This window comes from Typopeltis vanoorti, chromosome 2 (assembly GCF_054136105.1).
Source record: "Typopeltis vanoorti isolate ZY-2024b chromosome 2, IOZ_Tvanoo_1.0, whole genome shotgun sequence".
Taxonomy (NCBI): domain Eukaryota; kingdom Metazoa; phylum Arthropoda; class Arachnida; order Uropygi; family Thelyphonidae; genus Typopeltis; species Typopeltis vanoorti.
This window is the reverse complement of record NC_143550.1, coordinates 79,908,726-79,931,168: the sequence shown is the minus strand read 5'-3', so window position 1 is coordinate 79,931,168 and position 22,443 is coordinate 79,908,726. Positions and strand designations below refer to the sequence as shown.

General features: G+C 35.1%; 1 protein-coding gene across 10 annotated transcripts in view; it reads right to left on the bottom strand.

The window, feature by feature from the left end:
* PMCA (plasma membrane calcium-transporting ATPase 3) overlaps positions 1-22,443 on the bottom strand; it is a 1,392,263-nt gene that overhangs the window by 600,245 nt on the left and 769,575 nt on the right. For all 10 annotated transcript variants that reach the window (XM_090412026.1, XM_090412017.1, XM_090412079.1 and 7 more), the window contains one exon: positions 12,524-12,788. In XM_090412026.1, the coding sequence (XP_090268152.1) occupies positions 12,524-12,788 (265 nt within the window). The remainder of the gene's footprint in view (positions 1-12,523; positions 12,789-22,443) is intronic.

Here is a 22,443-nt window from a genome sequence, read left to right as displayed (position 1 = left end):
AAGTTTGTGATTGAAATGAAGTCATGAAGTGATCTTCACACATACAAACTTTGTTTGCTTACACTTGGATAAAGGATGAAACCAAGAATATAATTTCTTCGCATTTTTAAATTTATAGTATAACCAAGTGACCTTCTACATCTATCTCTAATCCAGATTATTTTAGTAATAAGGTGTGACACCTTTTGGCTACTTTTATATGGAAATATGACTTCTGAATTACTCCAATCTTGGTATCACTTCTGGGTCTGGCTCCCACTGATGCGCTTCAGTGTAGAAGTGGTTGCCACACTGAGATATGAGAGGCTCTGCTCGGGGGCCTGGGTTTTTGCCTGTATCTGAGTGGAGCCACCGTCGAGTCTATGGCCATGTTTGATGGTAGGGGGGTGAACCTGCCACTGGACAGAGCGAATACTGAGGGTTCCTCTCTGTGGCAAGGTGGGCCTGTCACTGAACGGAACCACTGCTGAGTAAAATGATCCTTTGGATTGCTTGCACTTCCCGAGTTTAGAGTGATCTGTTGGGTTGCCTGAGTTTTTGGAGACCTTCCTTCACTTATATAGTGAAACCAGTCTGGGTAGTGGCCCTTCCCATAATGCATCACATTATATATGTATGTAAGCATGTGTGCACTGCATTATGGGATACTAAGACAATTGGTGCGAAGTCATTAGCCTATGTATACAAGTAGCCCATTAGTGAAGTGACTTCACGTGCAAACTTTGTTTGCTTACACTCAGATAAAGGATGAAACCAAGAATATAATTTCTTGGAATCTTTAATTTATAATATAACCAATTGAAAAAACTTTCCACACTTATCTCTAATCCTGAGTATTTTAGTAATAAGGCGTGAAACCTTTTGGCTACTTTTATATGGAAATATGACTTCTGCATTGGTAACATGATTTCAACCTTGGTATCACTTCTGGGTCTGGCTCCCACTGATGAGACCTCAATAAAAGTCAAAACCAGTCTGGGTAGTGGCCCTTTCCATAATGCATAGCATTATACATGTTCGTAAGGATATGTGCATTGCATTATGGGGTACTAAGACAACTGATGTGAAGTCATTTGCCTCTATATACAAATAGCACAGTCGTGAAGTGACTTCAGGATATATATATATATAATATATATAGTATAGAGGCAGTACAATGACTCACTGGAATTGACACAGAACCTTTCTCAAGTAATAATATTCTATATCATTCTTTTTAAAAACTTTAATTACAGTATAATGATAAGTGAGTTTAAGAAGCAGAGTATGACAGACAGTACATAAATAATGGTTGGTGCAGATCTTTCCACAGTGAGTCTTTGAACTACATGAAGATACTCATAAAATAATAATAATAACCACAACACATTTGTGAAAGTTTTGGGAGGGTATGAGTTTTGATCCTACTATATATGTAAATTGTTTTTCTCTTTTTCTGAAGATAAATTAGAAAAAAAAAATCCTCCACATCTTTATGTATCTTCCTTAATGTATCTGTTTGGTGAGTGATAAAATTTGGGATAGCAAAAGAAATCTCATACTGCCAGTGAAACTTTTTGCAGGCAGTACAGAGATAGAGAGGTGAGCTGCTAAAAATGAACCCGAACCTTCTTCAGGATTAAAGTTACTAATTTTGCAATCAAAATTCAGTTGTAATTACTGTGTTAAACTGTTACTCTGAAGCAGGTTAAGGCAGGGGAGAATAAGTATACTTGTGTGGCAGTATACAAATTTGTCTTTATCTTCTTTTAAAAATAGTAGAAACTGTTCCAATTCATCATCAAAATGCGTAATATCTATACTGTTGTTAAGGATCTCTTTTAATTTTTCAACATGGCTCGGAGTCCCTCGCCAGGTCCGACACCTGCTTGATCTGCCACTGGGTTTAGAGTTCATGCTAACTAGCAGCATGAGATTTCTAAAAATGCGCCTGAACCTTCTTCAGGGTAATAGTTACTAATTTTGAAATCAAAATTAGAACAGAATTTTGATTTCAGTTCTAATTTTGAAGACATAATTTTAATAAAAAATAATATTTTATTACTTTATTCTAATTAAGGGGATATTAAATCCCACATTGTTTTAAAACCGAATAAGAAACTCAAAGATTGGAATCAGAGAGTTTCATGTCGAATATAGTAAACTATAAAGTATCGGCGAATTACTAGCATGAGCTAATGCAAGTAGTCCTAGTACGTAGTACAATCTCGGGCAACTCGTTGCAAAGGTGGGGAAAGTTCAGATCGCTATTCTTAGGTATTTTCCATAATGTAAAAACACATTTCCTAGGAAATGTATGCTGTTATTACATTATGGTGGGAGGTCACTACCCAGACAGGTTTCAGCCTTTTTTGAGGCTTCATCAGTGAGTAGCTAGACCAAAAGATACCAAAGGGTATTGCTATACGAGTTGTCAACCAGGTGCAACCATTAAGTTATTTAAATATAAAGAGCCAACAGGCTTCATTTCGGTGATATAAACATTATTCAAATTAAGGGGATATTAAATCCCATATTGTTTTAAAACCGAATCATGCTAGTAATTCGCCGATACTTTATAGTTTACTATATTCGGCATGAAACTCTCTGATTCCAATCTTTGAGTTTCTTATTCGGTTTTAAAACAATGTGGGATTTAATATCCCCTTAATTTGAATAATGTTTATATCGCCGAAATGAAGCCTATTGGCTCTTTATATTTAAATAACTTAATGGTTGCACCTGGTTGACAACTTGTATACCAAAGTATATAAGTTCTTTTCGCTATACCCTTTGATATCTTTTGGTCTAGCTACTCACTGATGAAGCCTCAAAAAAGGCTGAAACCAGTCTGGGTAGTGACCTCCTACCATAATGCAATAACAGCATACATTTCCTAGGAAATGTGTTTTTACATTATGGAAAATACCTAAGAATGGCGATCTGAACTTTCCCCACCTTTGCAACGAGTTGCCCGAGATTGTACTACGTACTAGGACTACTTGCATTAACTCATGCTAGTAATTCGCTGATAATTTATAGTTTACTATATTCGGCATGAAACTCTCTGATCCAATCTTTGAGTTTCTTATTCGGTTTTAAAACAATGTGGGATTTAATACCCCCTTAATTTGAATAATGTTTATATCACCAAAATGAAGCCTATTGGCTCTTTATATTTAAATATTTTATTACTTGCTTATATTTTGTTAGTAATTTTAAGTAACATCATCAGAGCAGTACTGACACAACTTTCTACTAGTTGTTAAACAGTAACATAAAATTCGTTCAGGCATGTAATTGGCGTGATGGCAATAACTGGAACATGTGAGGTTCCAATGATGAATATATCTCCAAAAACACAAAGAATGCTGTTTAAATAGTAAAATAAAATGTGCATTTCCTATTGAAAATTGACAATGATTCCCATAAGATGAATGATGATAATTTTGTTTAGGTTAGAATGATCTAAGGAGGCCTGATAATATTTAAACATATCTATAAATCTAAATCAAGTGTGACAGTGTTATGCATTTTTACCTTACCATGCAATTCAGGACCAAGGAATGGCCAAACAAGTTCTGACTTTTCATGATGGCTAAATCAGAAATAACATATGTTTTTATTTTCTAATTTCTGCAGAATGGGCTATTTGTTAGATCATTTAAATTATCTGATAATTTCATGTAATCATTTAAATTACATGAAGAAGGAGCTTGTTTAGAAAAGGGGTGGCCAACCTTTTACATTCCATGTGCCAATTTTTTCATGTATGAGTTCAGATGCACCATACAACTCTTGTATGGTGCATCTGCTTTGGTTAATATTTTTTGTACCTTAAACTCCCAGTTAATGATTTAATATAAAAACAAGATTCTCTCTCTATAACTCAGACCCCAAGCACTAACTTCAGTTTTCCTTCTATTTCAGTCTGATGTGTTTTATAGTATCTATTAAGATCATGTCTTTTATTATGTGAGGAGTTTTCACAAAAAATGCAATGCAAAATGAATTCACTATAAATAAGAACCTCATTTTCCCACTATTCACTGATTTCACACTTACTATCATCTCCTGTTTCTCATCTGCACTGTGATGGATAAGTGAATGTAAAAACGAGCCTTAATTTTCAAAAAAGTACAAAACTGCAAATGTTCAGAAAGGATGAACAAAGAATAACTCCACAGTGCACGAGTATCAATTGTAAACTGACTGAATAAACTTATGTCACACTGCTATTGCTAACACTTGATGCCTCAGGATCAAACAAGTGAATGTGCAAAAGATGTGCACAAAACAATAAAATCGCTGAAAATAACTACTAAAGTTTTAGCTTTTTTCTACAAATTGGTTAATACTTTTTTCACAAACAGGCTTATTTTTATTATTATCATTGGGCTCCAATGAACCGCTTCTAATCATCCAAGGTGCCATTTTTGGCACATGCACCATAGGTTAGCTATCCCAGGTTTAGACAACTGTTTATGAACAAATGGGAATGTAGCTGTTGAAAGCATTTTCACTTGGTTATACTATAAATTAAAGGTACCAATGTATTACATTCTTGGTTTCATACTTGATCAAAGTGTTAGCAAACAAAGTTTGCACATTTTGTTTGCTTACACTTAATATTATACAGACTTGGATAGCTTCATCTATAAAATGTCATATTTTACATTACACCATCACAATTTCTATAATCTAAATTATACTAGACATTATATTCTTGTACCAAGTTATATATATATATATATATATATATATATATATATATATACAGGGTGTTCGGGATAAATTTGACATATTTATAATTAATTATATTTTTCCGTAAGTTACATGTATTAACACACACTTCTCTTCATTTAAAAGGTTGGACCCTTCTTCATTCATATACAAGATGTCAGAAAGGATGGATAGCTGGAACCCACCTGAATCATGGAAGAGAATAACTTGTATCATGATGATTCGTGCCGGCCATCAAAATAAGGATATTTCGACTGCTGCCCAATGCTCCCTGAATACAGTAAAAACAATCAGGCATGAACTAGAGACTTGCAATGGTGACTACGAGGATGTAGCAAGAAGAAAGATCCCTAGCAGACGATCTGATTGCGTTCGTACAGCAGAATTCCTCGCAAATCTGCAGGAACAGGTGTTGAAGAACCCTGACATTGGAATTCGGGCTTTGTCACGTGAAATGAATGTTGCAGCCTCTACTATGAAGCTTGCACTCAATGAAGACCTCCGCTACTACTCATACAAGCGCCGCAAAGGTCAGCTGCTTACAGAAAAGGCCCGTGAAAAACGTTTGATAAACGCGAAGAAACTTCTAAGCAGAGTGAAACATCCTGCGGAACCACAAACAATCTGGTTCTTTTCCGATGAGAAAAACTTTTGCCAGGATCAAAAACACAACACGCAGAATAACAGATGGCTTGCATACAGTACAAAGGACATTCCTCGTGTAATGCAGACTAAATTTCCCCAAACTGTGATGGTTTTCGGATGTGTATCCTCTGAAGGCAATGTGATGCCTCCGCATTTTTTCCAAGAGGGCCTCAGGTTGACTTCAGATGGCTACGTGGAGTTGCTAAACACTGTAGTCAAGCCCTGGATAACAAGGGTAGCCAATGGTAGGCCGTATGTATGGCAGCAGGATTCGGCCCCTTGCCACACCTCTGGGAAAAGTCAAAAATGGTTGTCTGAAAATTTCTACGACTTCACCAGTCCAAATGTTTGGCCTCCAAACTCCCCAGACCTTAACCCCATAGATTATTTTGTATGGGGCGCAGTTGAAAAAGACACCAATCGCACTTCCAGTAATACAAAAGCCCAGTTAATGGATAAAATTAAAACAGTTTTTGCGGCCCTTCCCAGGGAGACTGTAGCATCAGCTTGTTCGAGGTTCCGAAGCAGAATTGAAGCTGTGATCGATGCTAATGGTGGTTATTTTGAGTAAATCTTGTTGATAGTATTCTAATTAACTCTGCCTGTAATGTTTTTTTGTCAATTCATTAAATTTAATAGATACAAAGAAGATTTTCTTTTTCCTTACGAAACTGTCAAATTTATCCCGAACACCCTGTATATATAAAACTGCTCTTAGAACCGCAGGCCATGATTTTTTTTTTTTGAGGAGTGTGAATATCAGATTTTTCACCAACTACAAGTGATTGTTCATTCCTACATAACTGCACCCATCCCCTGCCACACACACACATGATGATTTAATCCCTATAGCATGGAGATTACGTTATGGAGAGGGATAAACCTAGAGCTACTAATAAAAAGACCATTATATATAAAAGTGTGACAATACTGCACTTCCAAATAAAAACAGAATTTGCTGCTTTGTTTAATCATGAATAATTGTAGAATTTCTTATACATACCATTAGAACCAGCAATTAGACAATATTAGATTTGTGGAGAGTGTTTGATGGCAGAAAACATTTGTATAAGAAAAATGGCCTGCACTTGAATTCATTTGGCATCAGGAGCCTGGAGAAATTACTTCTTGACATGAGACCTAATGCAGTGAGCCATGGAAACTAGACCATCAAGAAAGGAATGGGAAAAATGTGTGAAAGTTCAGCTATGTATGCAACCGTGAAAAGGATATGAATGTCTTTGAACATGGTTTGGTATGTGGAGAAGGGGTGGGAAAATATGCTTTGGGTTCAGACTTTTTAAGTACGTCTGGGGAGGGAAAAGAGAAAATTCTAGAACAAGACCAAACAGACTGATTATATAATTATAAGAATAGGCTAGGTGGTAATTTATTATGTCTATACACAAATGCCAATAGCATTAGAAATAAAGGAGTTGAGTTCATTGCTTTATTGAATATGATGTGGCCTAGGATTGTTGGCATTAGTTAAACGTGGCTATCAGAATCAGATATGGTAAGTGGGATCAAGTGTAATGGGTGTACTATTTTTAGGAATGACAGAAGAGATAGGAGAAGGGGAGGAGAAGTACTACTAATTATATCAGATGACTCAAGTCCAGTTAGGGTAGAAACACAAGAAAACAATGATGGTAACAATGTCCCATGTAGTGGTGAGTTTGAGTCTATCTGGTGTGAAGTGGGGGTTAACAGAATGAAATATATGGTGGGATGTTGCTACAGACCTGGTGGCTCATTTGCAGGGGACGAAGAAATACATCACCAATTTAGCTTTATGGGTACCAAACGAATGATCACTATGGGTGACTAATTATCTAAACATTGATTGGGTAGAAGAGAAATCTCATGATAAAAAAAAGAGGAGGAATTTATTGAATTGTTGCAAGACAACTTTCTCAAGCAGCATGTGAAAGAAAGAACTCGAGGTCAAATAATGTTGAATTTGTTCATATCGTCAGAATGGGTCTTTGTTAAGAATACAGCTATTTTACCACCAATTGGTGACAGCGATCATTTCTTGGGAAGTATCTAATTGTATTGATGCTCGGATTAAAACAGGTTACATGGTGAACTACAAAGCTGCAAATTATGAACAACTTAGGAGAATACTATCTTTGGTCCTATGATATCAGTTACTGCATGGGAAAAATGTCAGCAATGCATGGGAATCTTTGAAAGTGCTTAACTGAGTGTGCTGATGTACATACGAGTACATCAGCAAAGGGGCGAATTGAAATAGACTCGAGGGCGAAATTTCGCCCACGAGCGAGGGGTTCTCCATCCCTACACTATGATAATGTTGGATTTTTCTCAAGCATATGATAGGATACCACACAAAAAGCTCTTGCATAGACTGGAGAATATGGGATTAGAATATAAACTCTTGACTTGGATCAGGGGCTGGTTGACAGACAGACATCAAAAAGTGGTAGACAGTGGGTGTGAATCTCTCACATTTAAGGTGACCAGTGGTGTATCTGAGGGCTCAGTCCTTGGGCCATTATTGTTCAATCTATACATTAATGACATCAGGAAGGGGCTAACATCAGATGCAATTGTTTGCTGATGATGAAAGATAGACAGGGCAATCAGGATGCTACTGATATTTAGGATTTACAAAATTATTTGAATAGGCTGGAAATTTGGGTAAATGAAAATGGCTGTCAGTTTAATGTTAGTTAGTGTAAAGTTATGCACTTTAGCATGATTAGAGTTCCAATGGCATATTATATTAGGAGGGTTATGCTATAAGAAATTGAGGAGGCAAGGGATCTTGCCATATTGGTCAATAGAAATTTCAAGTTCAAATGTCACATAGCAAAAGTTGCAAATACAATGCAGAAGATAATTGCAATGTTGAATCTTGACATGTAACAATAAAGACATCATTTTGCCTCTTTATTGGGCTTTAATAAGACCATATCTGGATTATTGTGCACAGATTTGGTCTCCCAAGTTCCAAGGGGATAAAGAAACTGTGCAAAGGGCGCATAAAAGTTACAAAGATTATATCTGGATCATGGGATTTAGATGATGAAGATAGATTGTAGATATGTGGATTACAGACTCTGGTTAACAGGAGAAAGAGGAGTCATATGATAGATGTCTATAAACTTCTGAATGGGTGTTATAGGATATGATCTGTTGAAATTTTTTTTTATATAAAAGGTGGAGAGGGAACACGGTGGGGGGTTAAGTGTGTTCACAATCAAGAAAGGGGTAAGAGCTAGGTTTTTCTCTCACAGAACAGTGAGTGGAATAGTTTGCCTTAAAGGGTAGTGAGTGCAACTAGTGTAAATGAATTTAAGAGAAGGTATGACAGCTGGTTTGGGCGATTCATAGCTCCCTAGATGAGTCCTTACTCCCTTTAGGTTTCAGATAATAATAATCATAATAATAATATTGGTGTCATGACAACAACCAACTGTTACCAAAGAATTTACAAGAGACAAAATTCACAAAGTTTCATTGACTATGTTATTGTTGATAGCAACATTTTCTCACTAGCTGTTCATCATGGAAGAGTACAAAGGGGATTTGAAATAGAAAGTAATCACTATTTAGTTTTGAGCAGGATGAAACGGAATATACAAAAAGAAAATATGTAGGAAAGTTTTAAAAATGAATGAAAGTCGAGCAACTTTCAGAGATGAAATGTAAATTCAAATATACACATATTATTCAAGAAAAAAATGAAAGTGTTTGAAATTAAGAAACAATTCTTGGAGACTCGATCTCTGACTCCGAAGAATATTGATTTAGCCAGTATTTGTCTGCATTGATAGAAAACTTAGAACTCAGACCAAGACTAAGTAAAGAGGCAGTCATGGAAGAGTATAGAAGATAAATATGAAGAAGGTGGCAAAATCTTCTGAAGAAGCTTGGAAATGGGGGAAAGACTATTATAAAAAGAATCAGAGGTGATAATGGTGACATGAAACTTACTACAAAGATGTTCTAGATGTCTAAAGCCATTAAAAACCTAAAATGTGGAAAAGCAACTAGATAATATCAGACTAGAAATGCTCAAATATGGCAGTTTTACAGTGGCTATACTGTAAAATTCAGAAGGCCTAATGAATGAAGATGGTAGAGTTTTCATAATATTATTCACCTCGAAAAAGGAAAATAAAACTGAATGTGTGAATTACAGAGGCATATCCCTGCTGAGTTAACAGGTAAGATTTATGGAGAATCTTACTTTAGGTTAAAACTAAATTATGGAAGGGAAATTTAGAGAAGAACAAGCTGGGTTCAGACCAATCAGTGGCTGCTGGGATCAAATTTTCACTTTAAGACAAAGAATTGAGAAATCATGGAAATATAACAAGGATATGTATCCAAGGGAAAAGCTGTTCAAAATGCTACAGCTATATGATGTAAATGGGACACTATATCGAGCAATACATAGTCCCTATTTAATTTTAAATCAGCAATTAGAATAGAAGAAAATACAAGACAACAGTCTGAAGTAAAATCAGGTGTGAGATAGAGTGCACACTATCTCCATTGCCATTCATTATCTATATGGATCCCATTATGAAGGAAAGTGGCATGCTATTGGACTTGATTATCAAAATTGGAGATGCTAACCTCAGTTCTTTACTTCATTCAGGTGATGTATTCTTAAATAATCCAGTGCAAATCAGATTCCTTAATTAAATTTAATAAACGTTGTAACAAATCTGGTATGAATATCAACAATAAACAGATAAAGACTATGAAAATAGGCAGAAATGTTGAAAACATCATCTGCATTCTGAATGAAGAACTTAACAAGTAAAACATTTCAGCTATTAAGGCACAATTTTAGTGAAGATGGCAGATTAAAACAGTATGAAAATAGATAGCAGAATGAGTGATGCTGATATGTTAGAGCTCAATAGTGATTTATTTATGTATAGGACAGCCTTTAAACCAATTTTATATGGATCTGAGAACTGGCTAGAAAACAGTTCATCACAGCTTTGACACTTGTGAGGAAAATTAGGAGGAGCTATCAGATGGTAACAATGGCAGAATCATATTAAAAATGAAGATAACAGAAAGGAATTTGGCATTGTTAGCATTCAGGAATGTGTTTGAGCAGACTTAATCTATGTTACTTAAACAGAATGGGAGAGGAAAGTAAATCAAAAGAGGTATTTCATGCAAGGATGAGAGGAAAATGATCCAATAGATGAAGATGAACTGATGTAAGATGAAGTGCCTTAGAAGATCATATTGATTATACTGATAACAGACTAATCTAGAGGAAAACTGTTCATAGGAAATTAGTAATAATGTAAACTCTTCATGTAGTACTATAATAGTATCCTGTACACTGCTTGAGGATACATATCAAGAATTTGATAATGATGATGAAAATTTGAAAAATATTGATTTTTATCCCAAAATTCTCTATACTATCTGAGGTATATTCAGAGAACTTTAAAGTGTGTTGTATTTTTTAGCACAGTTGATGTCACTACCTTTGAAATTTTAATGTTAGCAGAACAAATGTTCAGCGTCACGTCACTGTTTTGTTGTAGTGAACATTTATTACCTTTGACACTTTAAGCTTTTTCTCAAACTTATTACATAAGATACAAACTCATGGTGGCTTGCCAGTATAACAATAACGGTAACTAACATAAGCTAGTTTTCGAACTTTCCTTTCCTGTTGTGTTTAATGCTGGTGCTACATTTTTATTGATATATTTTATGTGAATGTCCAGTTAGATCTAAATAGGTTTTCACCTTCTCCCACCAACCTGAATATTTTTTATATTATCCTTGCGTTTTCCCTGCAGAGCATAAAGACTGATCTTTGGAAACTTGAAGTTCTTTCTGAGGCAAATGCTACACACACACACAAATTTTATATCCATTTATACTATACCTATATAAAAGATCCTTTATAGGAATGTGTCTCTTTGATAGGTCTTGACACATATTAACCCTGCAGAGTTCTGGATCGAAAAAATTCCAGCTTAGGTCGCGTGTATCCGAGAGATACATTCATTACTAGCATGTGATGAATGTATCAAACTGGTATTCAAGAGAAAGGGATGCTAAATGAATAGACAAAACAGAATTGAAGGCATTTTTAGGCCTCTTATGTAAACCAGCTAGATATAAGAGGCCTAAAAATGCTTTCAATTCTGTTTTGTCTATTCATTTAGCATCTCTTTCTCTTGAATACTGGTTTGAAATAGAATCAATATATTTATTTGTGTATAATAAGATTAGATCTAAAATATCATCCGTGATAAAGCAATTCCAAGTTTCAAATTCAATTGGCATTTTTTGTGTTTGGCTGAACTAATGGAAGCTGACACAAAATATTCTGCAGCTGTCTTCTAATTTGTCTTCTTATTGGATTTTTCCTCCATTTTGATTCTTTATCCTTTCCAAGAAAATACTCTTCATTCATGTTTAATTCATCTTCACATTCTTCACTAGAAATATCTTGTTCGGAATCCAAATCTTCTGAACGAACTTTTACATCTTCTAAATCACTTTCATCTTCGCATTCGACTCTATCATTCTCATCATTGGATTCGAGTAACGTTCGCTGAATCTCTTCAACATCTGATGGATTATCCACTCGATATATTTTTCCAGCCATTTTCAAGGGTAAATAAAAAAAATAAACCAATACTATACTGACATCGGAGTTTGCAGTATCTCTCAGATACAATTTACTATCAAATATCACACACCTTTACATGACACATTAATCCAAACTGATGGCATAAACACTGCGGAATATCACTTGTAATATATACACATGCACAATTAGTCATGACCTCCAAGCTATACACTGGATAGGTGTAATAGGTGGATAGGACAGATCAGCCATGACCTCTGCAGGGTTAATATAAGTTTTTTTTTTTTTTAAAGTAAATTAAGCCATGGTCTCCACCCTTACACATTAAGCATAAGAGTGAAGAGAATACAGGACTAAAGTGTCATATGTGAAACACACTATTCATCTGAGAAGCCACCAAGAATTTAACAAAGATTTTTGAATTGAAAACAAATAAAATAAATATTAAGTAAAGTAATTATTTTAACACATGTGTTGTGTCTCCATAAATTCTTAATTATGAATGCTGACCACCATGTAACCTTAAAAGAAAGAAATAAATACCTCAGCTCTCACGGGATCTTCAATTCCCACTACACAGAGACATGTCAATTCCCTGACAATCAAATCTTCATTATCCCAGTCAGGCTCACTATCATAATGAACTTGATTAATTTCTGTTGCACCAGGAATAAAGTCCCTATAAGCCATGCAAATAGTTCTTAGACCATCACATGCCATTGGCTCTATCACAGTCTTGACAAGTCGGTCCTGATCATGTACAGTAAACCGTTCTAACCTGCCATCCTGCCCTAAGATAAAGGAACACCTGAGGAAGAAAAATGATCTGCTAAATTTCTTCACAATTTATTAAGCAGACTACATTATTCTGTTTATCTCATTATCCTCTTTATAAAAATCAGTTTTGATAACAGCTATGAAAAAAATAAGGAGATGGACATCTCTTGAAATGCAAACATTTATACACATAGAACTATTCTAGAACTTTCAGAAATATATAAAAATAATTAGAAATATATACACCTTTAATGTGTTAAACAATTTAACTAAATAGAACACACAGAGGATATTTTTATAACACAGAAATGTAAAATAAAAATCTTTTTAAAATCCAAATTATTTTTCTGTAAACAACAGACAAATTTTAGTGTGCTACATTTAGGGAAGATGATATTGCAGCACACAATATATTTGAAACATTTTTGAAAGGGTAACTAAAATGATTAGAAAAAACATATGTAACGATAAACATGGCTGGAAAAAACTGCTGATACATTATTAACTGGTGATATATTATTAACTCTCACTTCAGTAAATTCATAGAGATCAAATGGATTCATAGAGATAAAATTCACAGCAGTTCTGTTTAAAGGATGCTTTCTATGGCCAAGTAAACTTTGCCAAAGAAAGCATCCTGTAAACAGAATTGCTGTGAATTTTAACGTGTCTTTTCAAGTCTGTTATATGGATAGCTCACTATAATATTGAAATAATTCTCTGTCCCTTCAGATGTTAATCTGAAGGAACAGAGAATATTTCAATAACACTACTATAATCCTATAAAAGGCAATATCAAAATACCAGAAAATAAATTAATCCTGGACAAATTTGAAAATTAATTTTGTTAGTTTTAAATTTGATTTCAATATAATAAGAGTGTCAGTTTATAGGGTAATAAAGTAACTGAAGAAATTAAAAAAATGAGTATACTTGACAAAATTAACATAGCAAAGAAAGCTCTCTCTCTCTCTATATATATATATATACACACACATATATTATAACTTCTATTCACTCGGCTTGTAGACATTTTAAAAAAAAATAATTATACTGACTAGGAACACCGACTTCTTCAGGTGTGTAAATAATTACAAAAAAATGGGGAAAAAAATAACAAGTTAAATAAACATGGACTTCTCATATAAACAAATTGGGAATAGCAACAGTCAAATTTGAACTGGTGTCAAATTTGAACTGTTGCTATTCCCATTTTGTTTATATGAGAAGTCCATATTTTTTAACTTTTATTTTTTCGTTTTTTTTTTTTTTATTTATATGCAGGCACCAGTTCAAATTTGACTGTTGCTATTCCCAATTTGTTTAGATGAGAAGTTCATGTTTTTTAACTTGCTATTTTTTTCAATTTTTTGTAATTATTTATACACCTGAAGAAGTTGGCATTCTGATGAAACTATCTTTCTATCATACCTTTCTCGGTATTCCTAGTATAATTTTTTTTTTTAAATATATATATATATATATATATATATATATATATATATAATACTTTGATAGATGAAAAGATAATATTGCTCTTTTAAGTAAAATTTTATCTTTGGACATTAAATAGTGATTACATTGAAACATTACATAAAAAAAAAAAAAAGAAAACATGATTATGATGAACTCTAGGATCCTTATATTATCTTCTATAATACTAAAGAATTGTTAAACAAACCACCTAAGAAAGGGACCAGAAAAGTAATGCCTGCTTGTCAATAAAATTAGAAATGTAATTTTCAACCTTTTCTTATTGTCCACGATAAAAATAGGATAGATTTATTCAGCATTTAAAAATCTTTATTTCTCTTAATCTACCAGTTTCACTTTCTATGAAAGCGTCATCAGGATATTGATTATGAAGGCAATAAGCAAGAAGTGTGAATATAAGAAATCATCATTATTATTATTATTTTCTCAGACATTTCTGCAAAGTCAATGACTCATAGCAGGAATTCATACAAGGTTATCACACCTCTCCTTGAATTCATTCATTGACAATGCACTCACCACCACCTCTAGCAACCCATTCATATCACCATTACAAGCATATACTACGTTTCCTAACATGCTCAACACAATTTGGGTGATTCTCTCCCCCCCCCCCCACACACACACCTTGTTCTTTCCTTTCATGCCATATATTTCAAAAAATTTTCATTATCAATGCCATGAAACCCCTTAAATAACTTTATATGTTTCTATCATATCCATTCTTTTTCACTTATTGATTAATTTTTGAAGCCCACAAACCTTCAAATTTATTTTCATAGGAAGCATTCCACAGATGCAATCTTGATCCATTGCCTGTGGATCTTCTCTACCATACCATACCACCTCCTCATCTCCGTGGAATTCATGTAACCAGATCTATATGCAGTAGTGTAGAGGTAGACTTATAAAGGGAATAATAATGTTCTTATTCTTGCTTGTATGTTTTTCAATAAACAAGCAATCCAATGTGCTATTTTGGCCCCCTTTGTGACATACACTTAAATTTCAATTCTTTGTTAACAATCACACATAAATTTCTGGCCTCAACAATTTCCTGCAGTTCAGTTCTATGAATGTAGGACAGCCTGAGATCTCTTCATCACACTTAGCCACAACTGGCAGCCATTATTTTTTGCCCATATGACAAAATGGTGAAATATCATCTTGCAAATTGCTGCATCATCATCATCATCAGTAACTATTACACTTCCTGGCTTTGCATTGTTGGCACACATATGAATCTTTCCTCTTAAATAATTTCCTATATCACTGATGTACAACTTCAGACTAAGTACTGAGTCCTATGAAGTCTATTATTTGCAGTTGTAGAGATTATATAAAAATGCTGTCTAATGTCAAAAATACAGGATCCAAATGTTCCAGTATCCATTATTTGCAGCTTTGCTAATTATTAAAAAAAAACAAAAAAAAAACTCTTTCACTAAGGATGGAGGACCCATTACTCACTGCATTGTTTTTAGCAAAATAAAGTATTATAATGTTTTGGTAATTGTATGTTTCCTTATAGATAAGCTTACACATTGGTAATACATAACTGTCAGATTTTAGGGAAAGACAACGTTTACTAGAATATTAATCAAAAACTTTAATTAATACTTCCTATATTTCGGTAATGTTACATTATCATCTTCAGGGAACATAAATTAATAATGATATGTGCATGCAGGCACTAACACTAACCAAATATGACTGAAGTAAACAACTGAAGTCGGTCCTATAGTCCTAAAGGTAACCCTAGTGGGCTAAATTGGGCTGTTGGTCTGATGTTCTTAGAATGCAAGCTTCCCAAATTTGGGGCAGTCTCATGCATCCAAATTTGTTGAGGTTTGGGAAGTTTTTTTAGAGCTCAGGCTGATTCCAGAAATAATCTCTCATATTTATATTTGCTGCCATGTAGTAAAGTGGCTTTCCTCCAGTCTATTTTGTGGTGGGTGTCCAAAGCATGGTCAGCAAGTCCTGCATGTCTGTAGTGGGTGGAACCAGATATAGTCCTTATGTTCAGATATCCTGATATTACCTGTCTTGCCGTAGTAGGAGAGTTTGCAACTTCAAGGGACTTGGCATATTCCAGGGGAAGTGGCTGGTCTTTGGTGGAGTGGAAAAGAGAAATCAATTTTTTATATGGTTTGTAACAAGTTGTCAGGTCATATTTTTTTTTTTTTTGGATTTTTGTTAGCTTTTCAGAAGTGCCTCAGATAATAAGGAATGGTGATAGATTTAGATACAGAGAAAGATGAGATTGGCAGGACATGTACTGAGAGGTTCAGCAGGAGAGGATACTAACAGTTTTAGAAGTCAAAATTATGGGAAAAAGGATCAAGACACAAAAAAATGAAGGAAATGGTTTGACGATATAAGATCATGGACAGGATCACATGGCAATGCAAAAACGAAAAGGAAAGCCACCGACAGAGAGAACTGGAAGGACATAGTGCTGTGCCCTCTCACTGAGGAAGATACATGAAGACAGATTTAGAGTAATCTCTGTTATCAAGGAGGAGAGGGGTTGGTTAATTGGTTTTAATATTTTTTTGGGGTTGTAGCTATTGGCTACGAAGGTGTTAAGAATATGCTGTATGTGGAGGTTTCCTGTAAACAGAGAAAGACAGGGATCCGTCAGGCTGGCAAGTAATCAGAGTGTCTAGGAAAGGGAGATTGTTATTGTTTTCCTTTTCCAAGATAAACTGGATCATGGGGTGCTGATCGTTTAAGCGTGTTAAGAAGTTCTGGAGTGTATCCAAGCCATACGGCCAAATAGCAAACACATCATCTACATAGCGTATTCAAACAGTAGGTTAATGTGGAGCCAAGTTTAAGGCTTTTTCTTCAAAGGTCTCCATAAAGAAGTTGGCCAGGGGTGGAGAGTGGAGAACCCATGACTGTCCCCCTATCTGTTTGTAGAACTTTCCTTGCCAACAAAATAGCCTAAATTCACGGTGAACTGAAATAGGACTGAGATATCAAGAGGAAATATGGCTTGGATGAGGTCCAAGGTATTTTTGAGGGGACATTGGTGAATAAGGAGGAGACATCAAAACTGACTATCATGTCATTGTGTTGGAGTGAGCGGTTTTCTATACTGGCTTTAAAGTGGGCTGAATTTTTTTGTGTGTGAAGGTGTGTTGCGAGTATATTGTGTGAACACTTTGGCTAAATGTTTGGCTAATTTGTATGTGGGGGAATCAATGCCATCCACAATGGGAAGTAATGGTACATTCTGTTTATGGATTGTTGGAAGTCCATATTATATTTGGGGGGTCTAGAGTTAAAAGGTTTTAGTTTGTTAACTTCCACAGGCCAAGAAGTAACCTTCTTAAGGAGCCTATGGAGTGTTCTGATTTGGGAGCTGGTGGGATCATATTCTATAGGGAGGTAGGTAGACCTGTCTAACAGTAAAGAGGTAAGCTTACCTGTGTGGTGAGTTTTCTTTAGAACTACAGTGGAATTTCCCTTATCTGCTTTAGTAATTATTATTTTATTGTTGTTTTTTTATTTCCTGCAGAGTTTTGAATTCTTCTTTAGATAGGTTGCTTTTTTGGTACTTTTCGGTGGTTTAGCCTGGGTAAGAACGCCGGCTACATCCAGTCTGATATTGTTGGCAATATGGTTGGGAAGTTTGCAGATAACACGTTCTACCTATATCGTTATTTCTTCAGAAGGGAATTTTTTTGGTGCTACGGCAAAGTTGTGGCCTAGCGCGAGTGTGCTGATTGCTTCCAGCTTCAGGGTAAGGGAGATAGGTTTATTACTGTGTTGAGGTTTGAAAGCTGAGTTCTTTTTTAAACTTTCAAATTTTCTGATGTGCTGACATCATATTTTTTGGAATTCCTTTTCTGCTGAAGCATTTGAGACATTGGAAAGGATCATCCAAAGGTCGTCGTTCAGCGTGGCGGCAAGCTCTTCTTCTGGCGCACGAATAGCCTTGTTGCTGTCGGCCAAGAGAACGCAGGTGGTGACAATCTGCTCGTGTAATAGAGCGAAGCTAGTGCGTCTATATATGTGGAAAGCTTTAGGTGACGTGAATCAGTGTTTTAATTTTACAGAGTTAGGGATCACATTATTATCCTGGCAACGTATACTAGAATATTAATTAAAAACTTTAATTAATACTTCCTATATTTCAGTAATGTTACATTACCATCTTCAGGGAACACAAAATAATGATATGTGCATGCAGGCACTAACACTAAAAAATATAACCGAAGAAAACCACTGAAGTCGGTCCAGGGCAAAATTAATCAGTTCAGATAACAATGCTGTAACTGCTGAACTTAACCATATTCTTAACACACACCTTTGTAGTCAATGACTACAATCCCCCAAAAATATCAAAATCAATTAACCACAACTCTACCCCTTCATAACAGAGATTACTCTAAATCTATCATCATTCCTTATATCCAGGGTATTTCTGAAAAGCTAACAAAAATCAAAAAAAAAAAATGACCTGAGACCTTGTCACAAACCATATAAAAAATTGGCATCTCTTATCCGCTCCACTAAAGACCAGCCACTTCCCCTAAACCTACCTGGAATATACCAGGTCCCCTGTACTTGCAAACTGTCCTACTATGGCCAAACAGGCAGGATAGCTAATAACAGGATATATGAACATAAGGACTATATCCAGTTCCACCAATACAGCCATGCACCACTTGCTGACCATGCTTTGGACACCTGCCACAAAATAGACTAGAAGAAAGCCACTTTACTACACGGCAGCAAATATAAATATGATAGATTATTCCTGGATCACCCTGAGCTCTAAACAACTCCCCAAACCTCAACAAATTTGGATGCATGAGACTGCCCCCAAATATGGGAAGTTTGTATTCTAAAAACATCAGCCCAACAGCCAAGACAACCCAATTTAGCCCACTGAGGGCACCTTTAGGACCGACTTCAGTTGTTTTCTTCAGTGATATTTGTTTAGTGTTAGTGCCTGTGTGAACATTATCATTATTTTGTGTTCCCTGAAGATGGTAATGTAACATTACCGAAATATAAGAAGTATTGATTAAAGTTTTTAATTAATATTCTAGCATATGTTGTCTTTCCCTAAAATCTGATAGTTATGTATGTTTCCTTAAGTTGTATTTTCAGTTTTTTGTAAAGCAATATTGTTGCAATCTGTCTGGATATGATATAAATTCATATGTATGTGTATATATATACACACACACTGGGGGGGGGGGTCCATTCCCCTAGTGCCTACAGCACCCAACCTCCCGAGTTCCGGGCTGGTAAGCCGGTAAAACAAGAAACGTGACATAAAAACGTTTAAAATTTCGGCTTGTCTTTTTATATATATATAGAGTAGATATATATACATATGCATTTAGGCACTATCAATGCAAAACTGAATCCTTTGGAAAATTTTAAGAATGGGTCTGAAGAGATATTAATAATGATTATATCAAATTTCTCTTTATAAGTTGATTCTATATCTTTTGCTAACAGCAGCTTTATTGGTAATGAGATGATCGATAGTATAATATCTATATCCAAACTGAATATCTTATCCATAAGATAAGATATTCAGTTTGCACTATAAACCTAAATGTACAAACACAAATGTATACCTAACATAAGCATCACGCAAACTTTGAAAAAGGGCATCAGGGACGTATGTCTGCAGTAGATATGGCTTCTGCATTACTTTAATCTTGGTATCTCTTCTAGGTCTGGCTCCTTGATGAAACTTCCATAAAGGTTGAAACTAGTCTGGGTAATGACCCTTCCCAATAATGCACATCATTATGCATATTTTAAGGGCTTGTGTTTTGAATTATGGGATACTAAAGCAATTAATGTGAAATCATTGGCCTCTATATATAAGAAGCCTACTCATGAAGATACTTTACATACAAACTTTGTTTGCTTGCACTTGAATAACGGAGTAAGCTAGAATATAATTTCTTAGTATCATCTTTAATTGAACTGAATATGTACATGAATTCAGATTGATGTGATGTTACTACATGCGAGACCCATTAAACAATATTAGAGAACTAAAGTCACAGACTTAAGAAAAATACACAATAGTGACACAAAATTTACTTATGGCTAATAAAGACTATTTTTGTTGTGATGAATAAGGAATCATATATGACAAGTGTGTGTGTGTGTGTGTGTGTGTGTGTGTGTGTGTGTGTGTGTGTGTGTGTGTGTGTATGAAAGGAACACCCATAACAGAATGGAAGAAAATGGCACACTGAATACATAGAAACTGAATGAAAAAAATTAATCAAAGGCCTCTGCAACTGGCCAAAATACCACATGCATATCTCACCTAAGGAGAGAGTATCATTGACTTGCTGTAAAGTTTCAATCAAGACAGATACTTGTGCAAGCTGCTGGTATTATAATATAATATATATATATATATACACACAGTAAAACCATTTTTTTTACACTTTTCAGGGGGACTGATGGAAAAAAGTGCAAATAGCAAGAAAGTGTAATAGCAGGAAATGTAAAAAAAACATTAAAAAAAGGCTAAAAGATGATTTACTGCTAGTATGTGAGTCTATACTAGATTACAAAATTTAATAACTGAAAATAAATGAATTTACAATGTACTTACATTTATCTATTTAAAAAAATCTTATTAATATAATTACGGCTATTATAGCCTGTTTTTGTTTAGGAGTGGCCCTTATTTTAATACATTGGCTAACATTACTCAAAAAAAGGGTATATATATATATATATTTTTAGGGCATTATGGATGAGTATAGAAGGCAATATGGCAGAATAAAAGAGGTGGAAAAAAATTTTTACATACCTTGTTTTTGGTTCTATGATGCCTTCCAATTCCAAGATCTTGCTGAATGTTGTTTATACATGGGGAGGGGAACGTTGGGGGTGCGTTTTGACGCAGGAAATAAGATTGGAAACCCAGGTTACTATTAATAATATATATATAAATATATATATATATATTATTTTGTTTAGGGCAGCATTTTATGTGTGTGTGGGGGGGGGGGGAACAAAGGGGAAGAACATCCTTATATGGAAACTGGGACTGGGGTTAACGGGGTGTGGACCGTTTCAGACGTCGTCTGACCGTCATCAGAACCTTGTGGGAATGAGTGTAGGACTATGTCAAGGCTGCAAGTTGCATCTGCCAAATTAGGGCATTTGTGGTCGCTACATGGCCAGAGGCGTGGCTTAATTTGTAAGTTCTGGATCGTCCAACATTCGGAAATTAGGTAGGTGTGGTGGACGTTGATAGAATTTTCATCGCATTTTATGGCAATAGTTTTGGATATTCTAAGCATTGTTTCGTTGTCTTGTTTGTCTACGATTATGGCCTTGTCGATTTGAGGGGTGTGTTTTAGTTCAAGGGCGTGAGCTGCAATCTCTGTCTTCCCTGTACTCTGTGTTTTGTTTTTCTTTTTGATGTTGCGATGTCTTTTTGAGTTCAGATATTCCAGATTGCAATATTCCCATTCCGGAAAACTACAGCCGAAAGCAACGCCACCTGAGAACAGAAATACGCAGATTTCTGCTGAAATCGATTCGAAAATCAGTATTGCCACCAAAAAAAAAAAAAAAAATGCAAATCACGGGAAATAACATCCACATCAAGTTGTTAATGGCGGGAAAACAATACATTGTGAGAATAGGCCTTAAGACGGGACCAACCGAAAATGACGTAAATGGCAGGAAAATGTAAATTGCGGGAACGTAAAAACAGGGTTTTACTGTGTGTGTGTGTGTGTATATATATACACACACACACACACACACAAGGGATGTCCAGAAAGTAAGTTCCTATGGGCTGTCAGAGAAACAAAAATATACTTACAAAAAAAAATTTATTGGAAATTAAAGTAGACATTGTTCACTACTTTTCTACATAATTTCCCATTGTTCAGGCACTTATCATAACGGGGCACCAAGAATTGCATAACTTCGTCGTATAAGATTGCTGCCTGTGATGCAAACCACGTACTGACTTCTTCTTTGACCTCATTCGTCGTTTTGAAACCACCGGCCACCAAGGAAAGATTTCAGATGTTTGAACAGGTGAAAGTCGCTTGGTGCGAGGTCAGGACTATATGGGGGATGATGAAATTGTTCCCAGCAGAAGTCTTACCCATCTTCATACCATTGAATCGCTCATTGCATATTTTCCATAAACATCAATAATTTGCTGATGA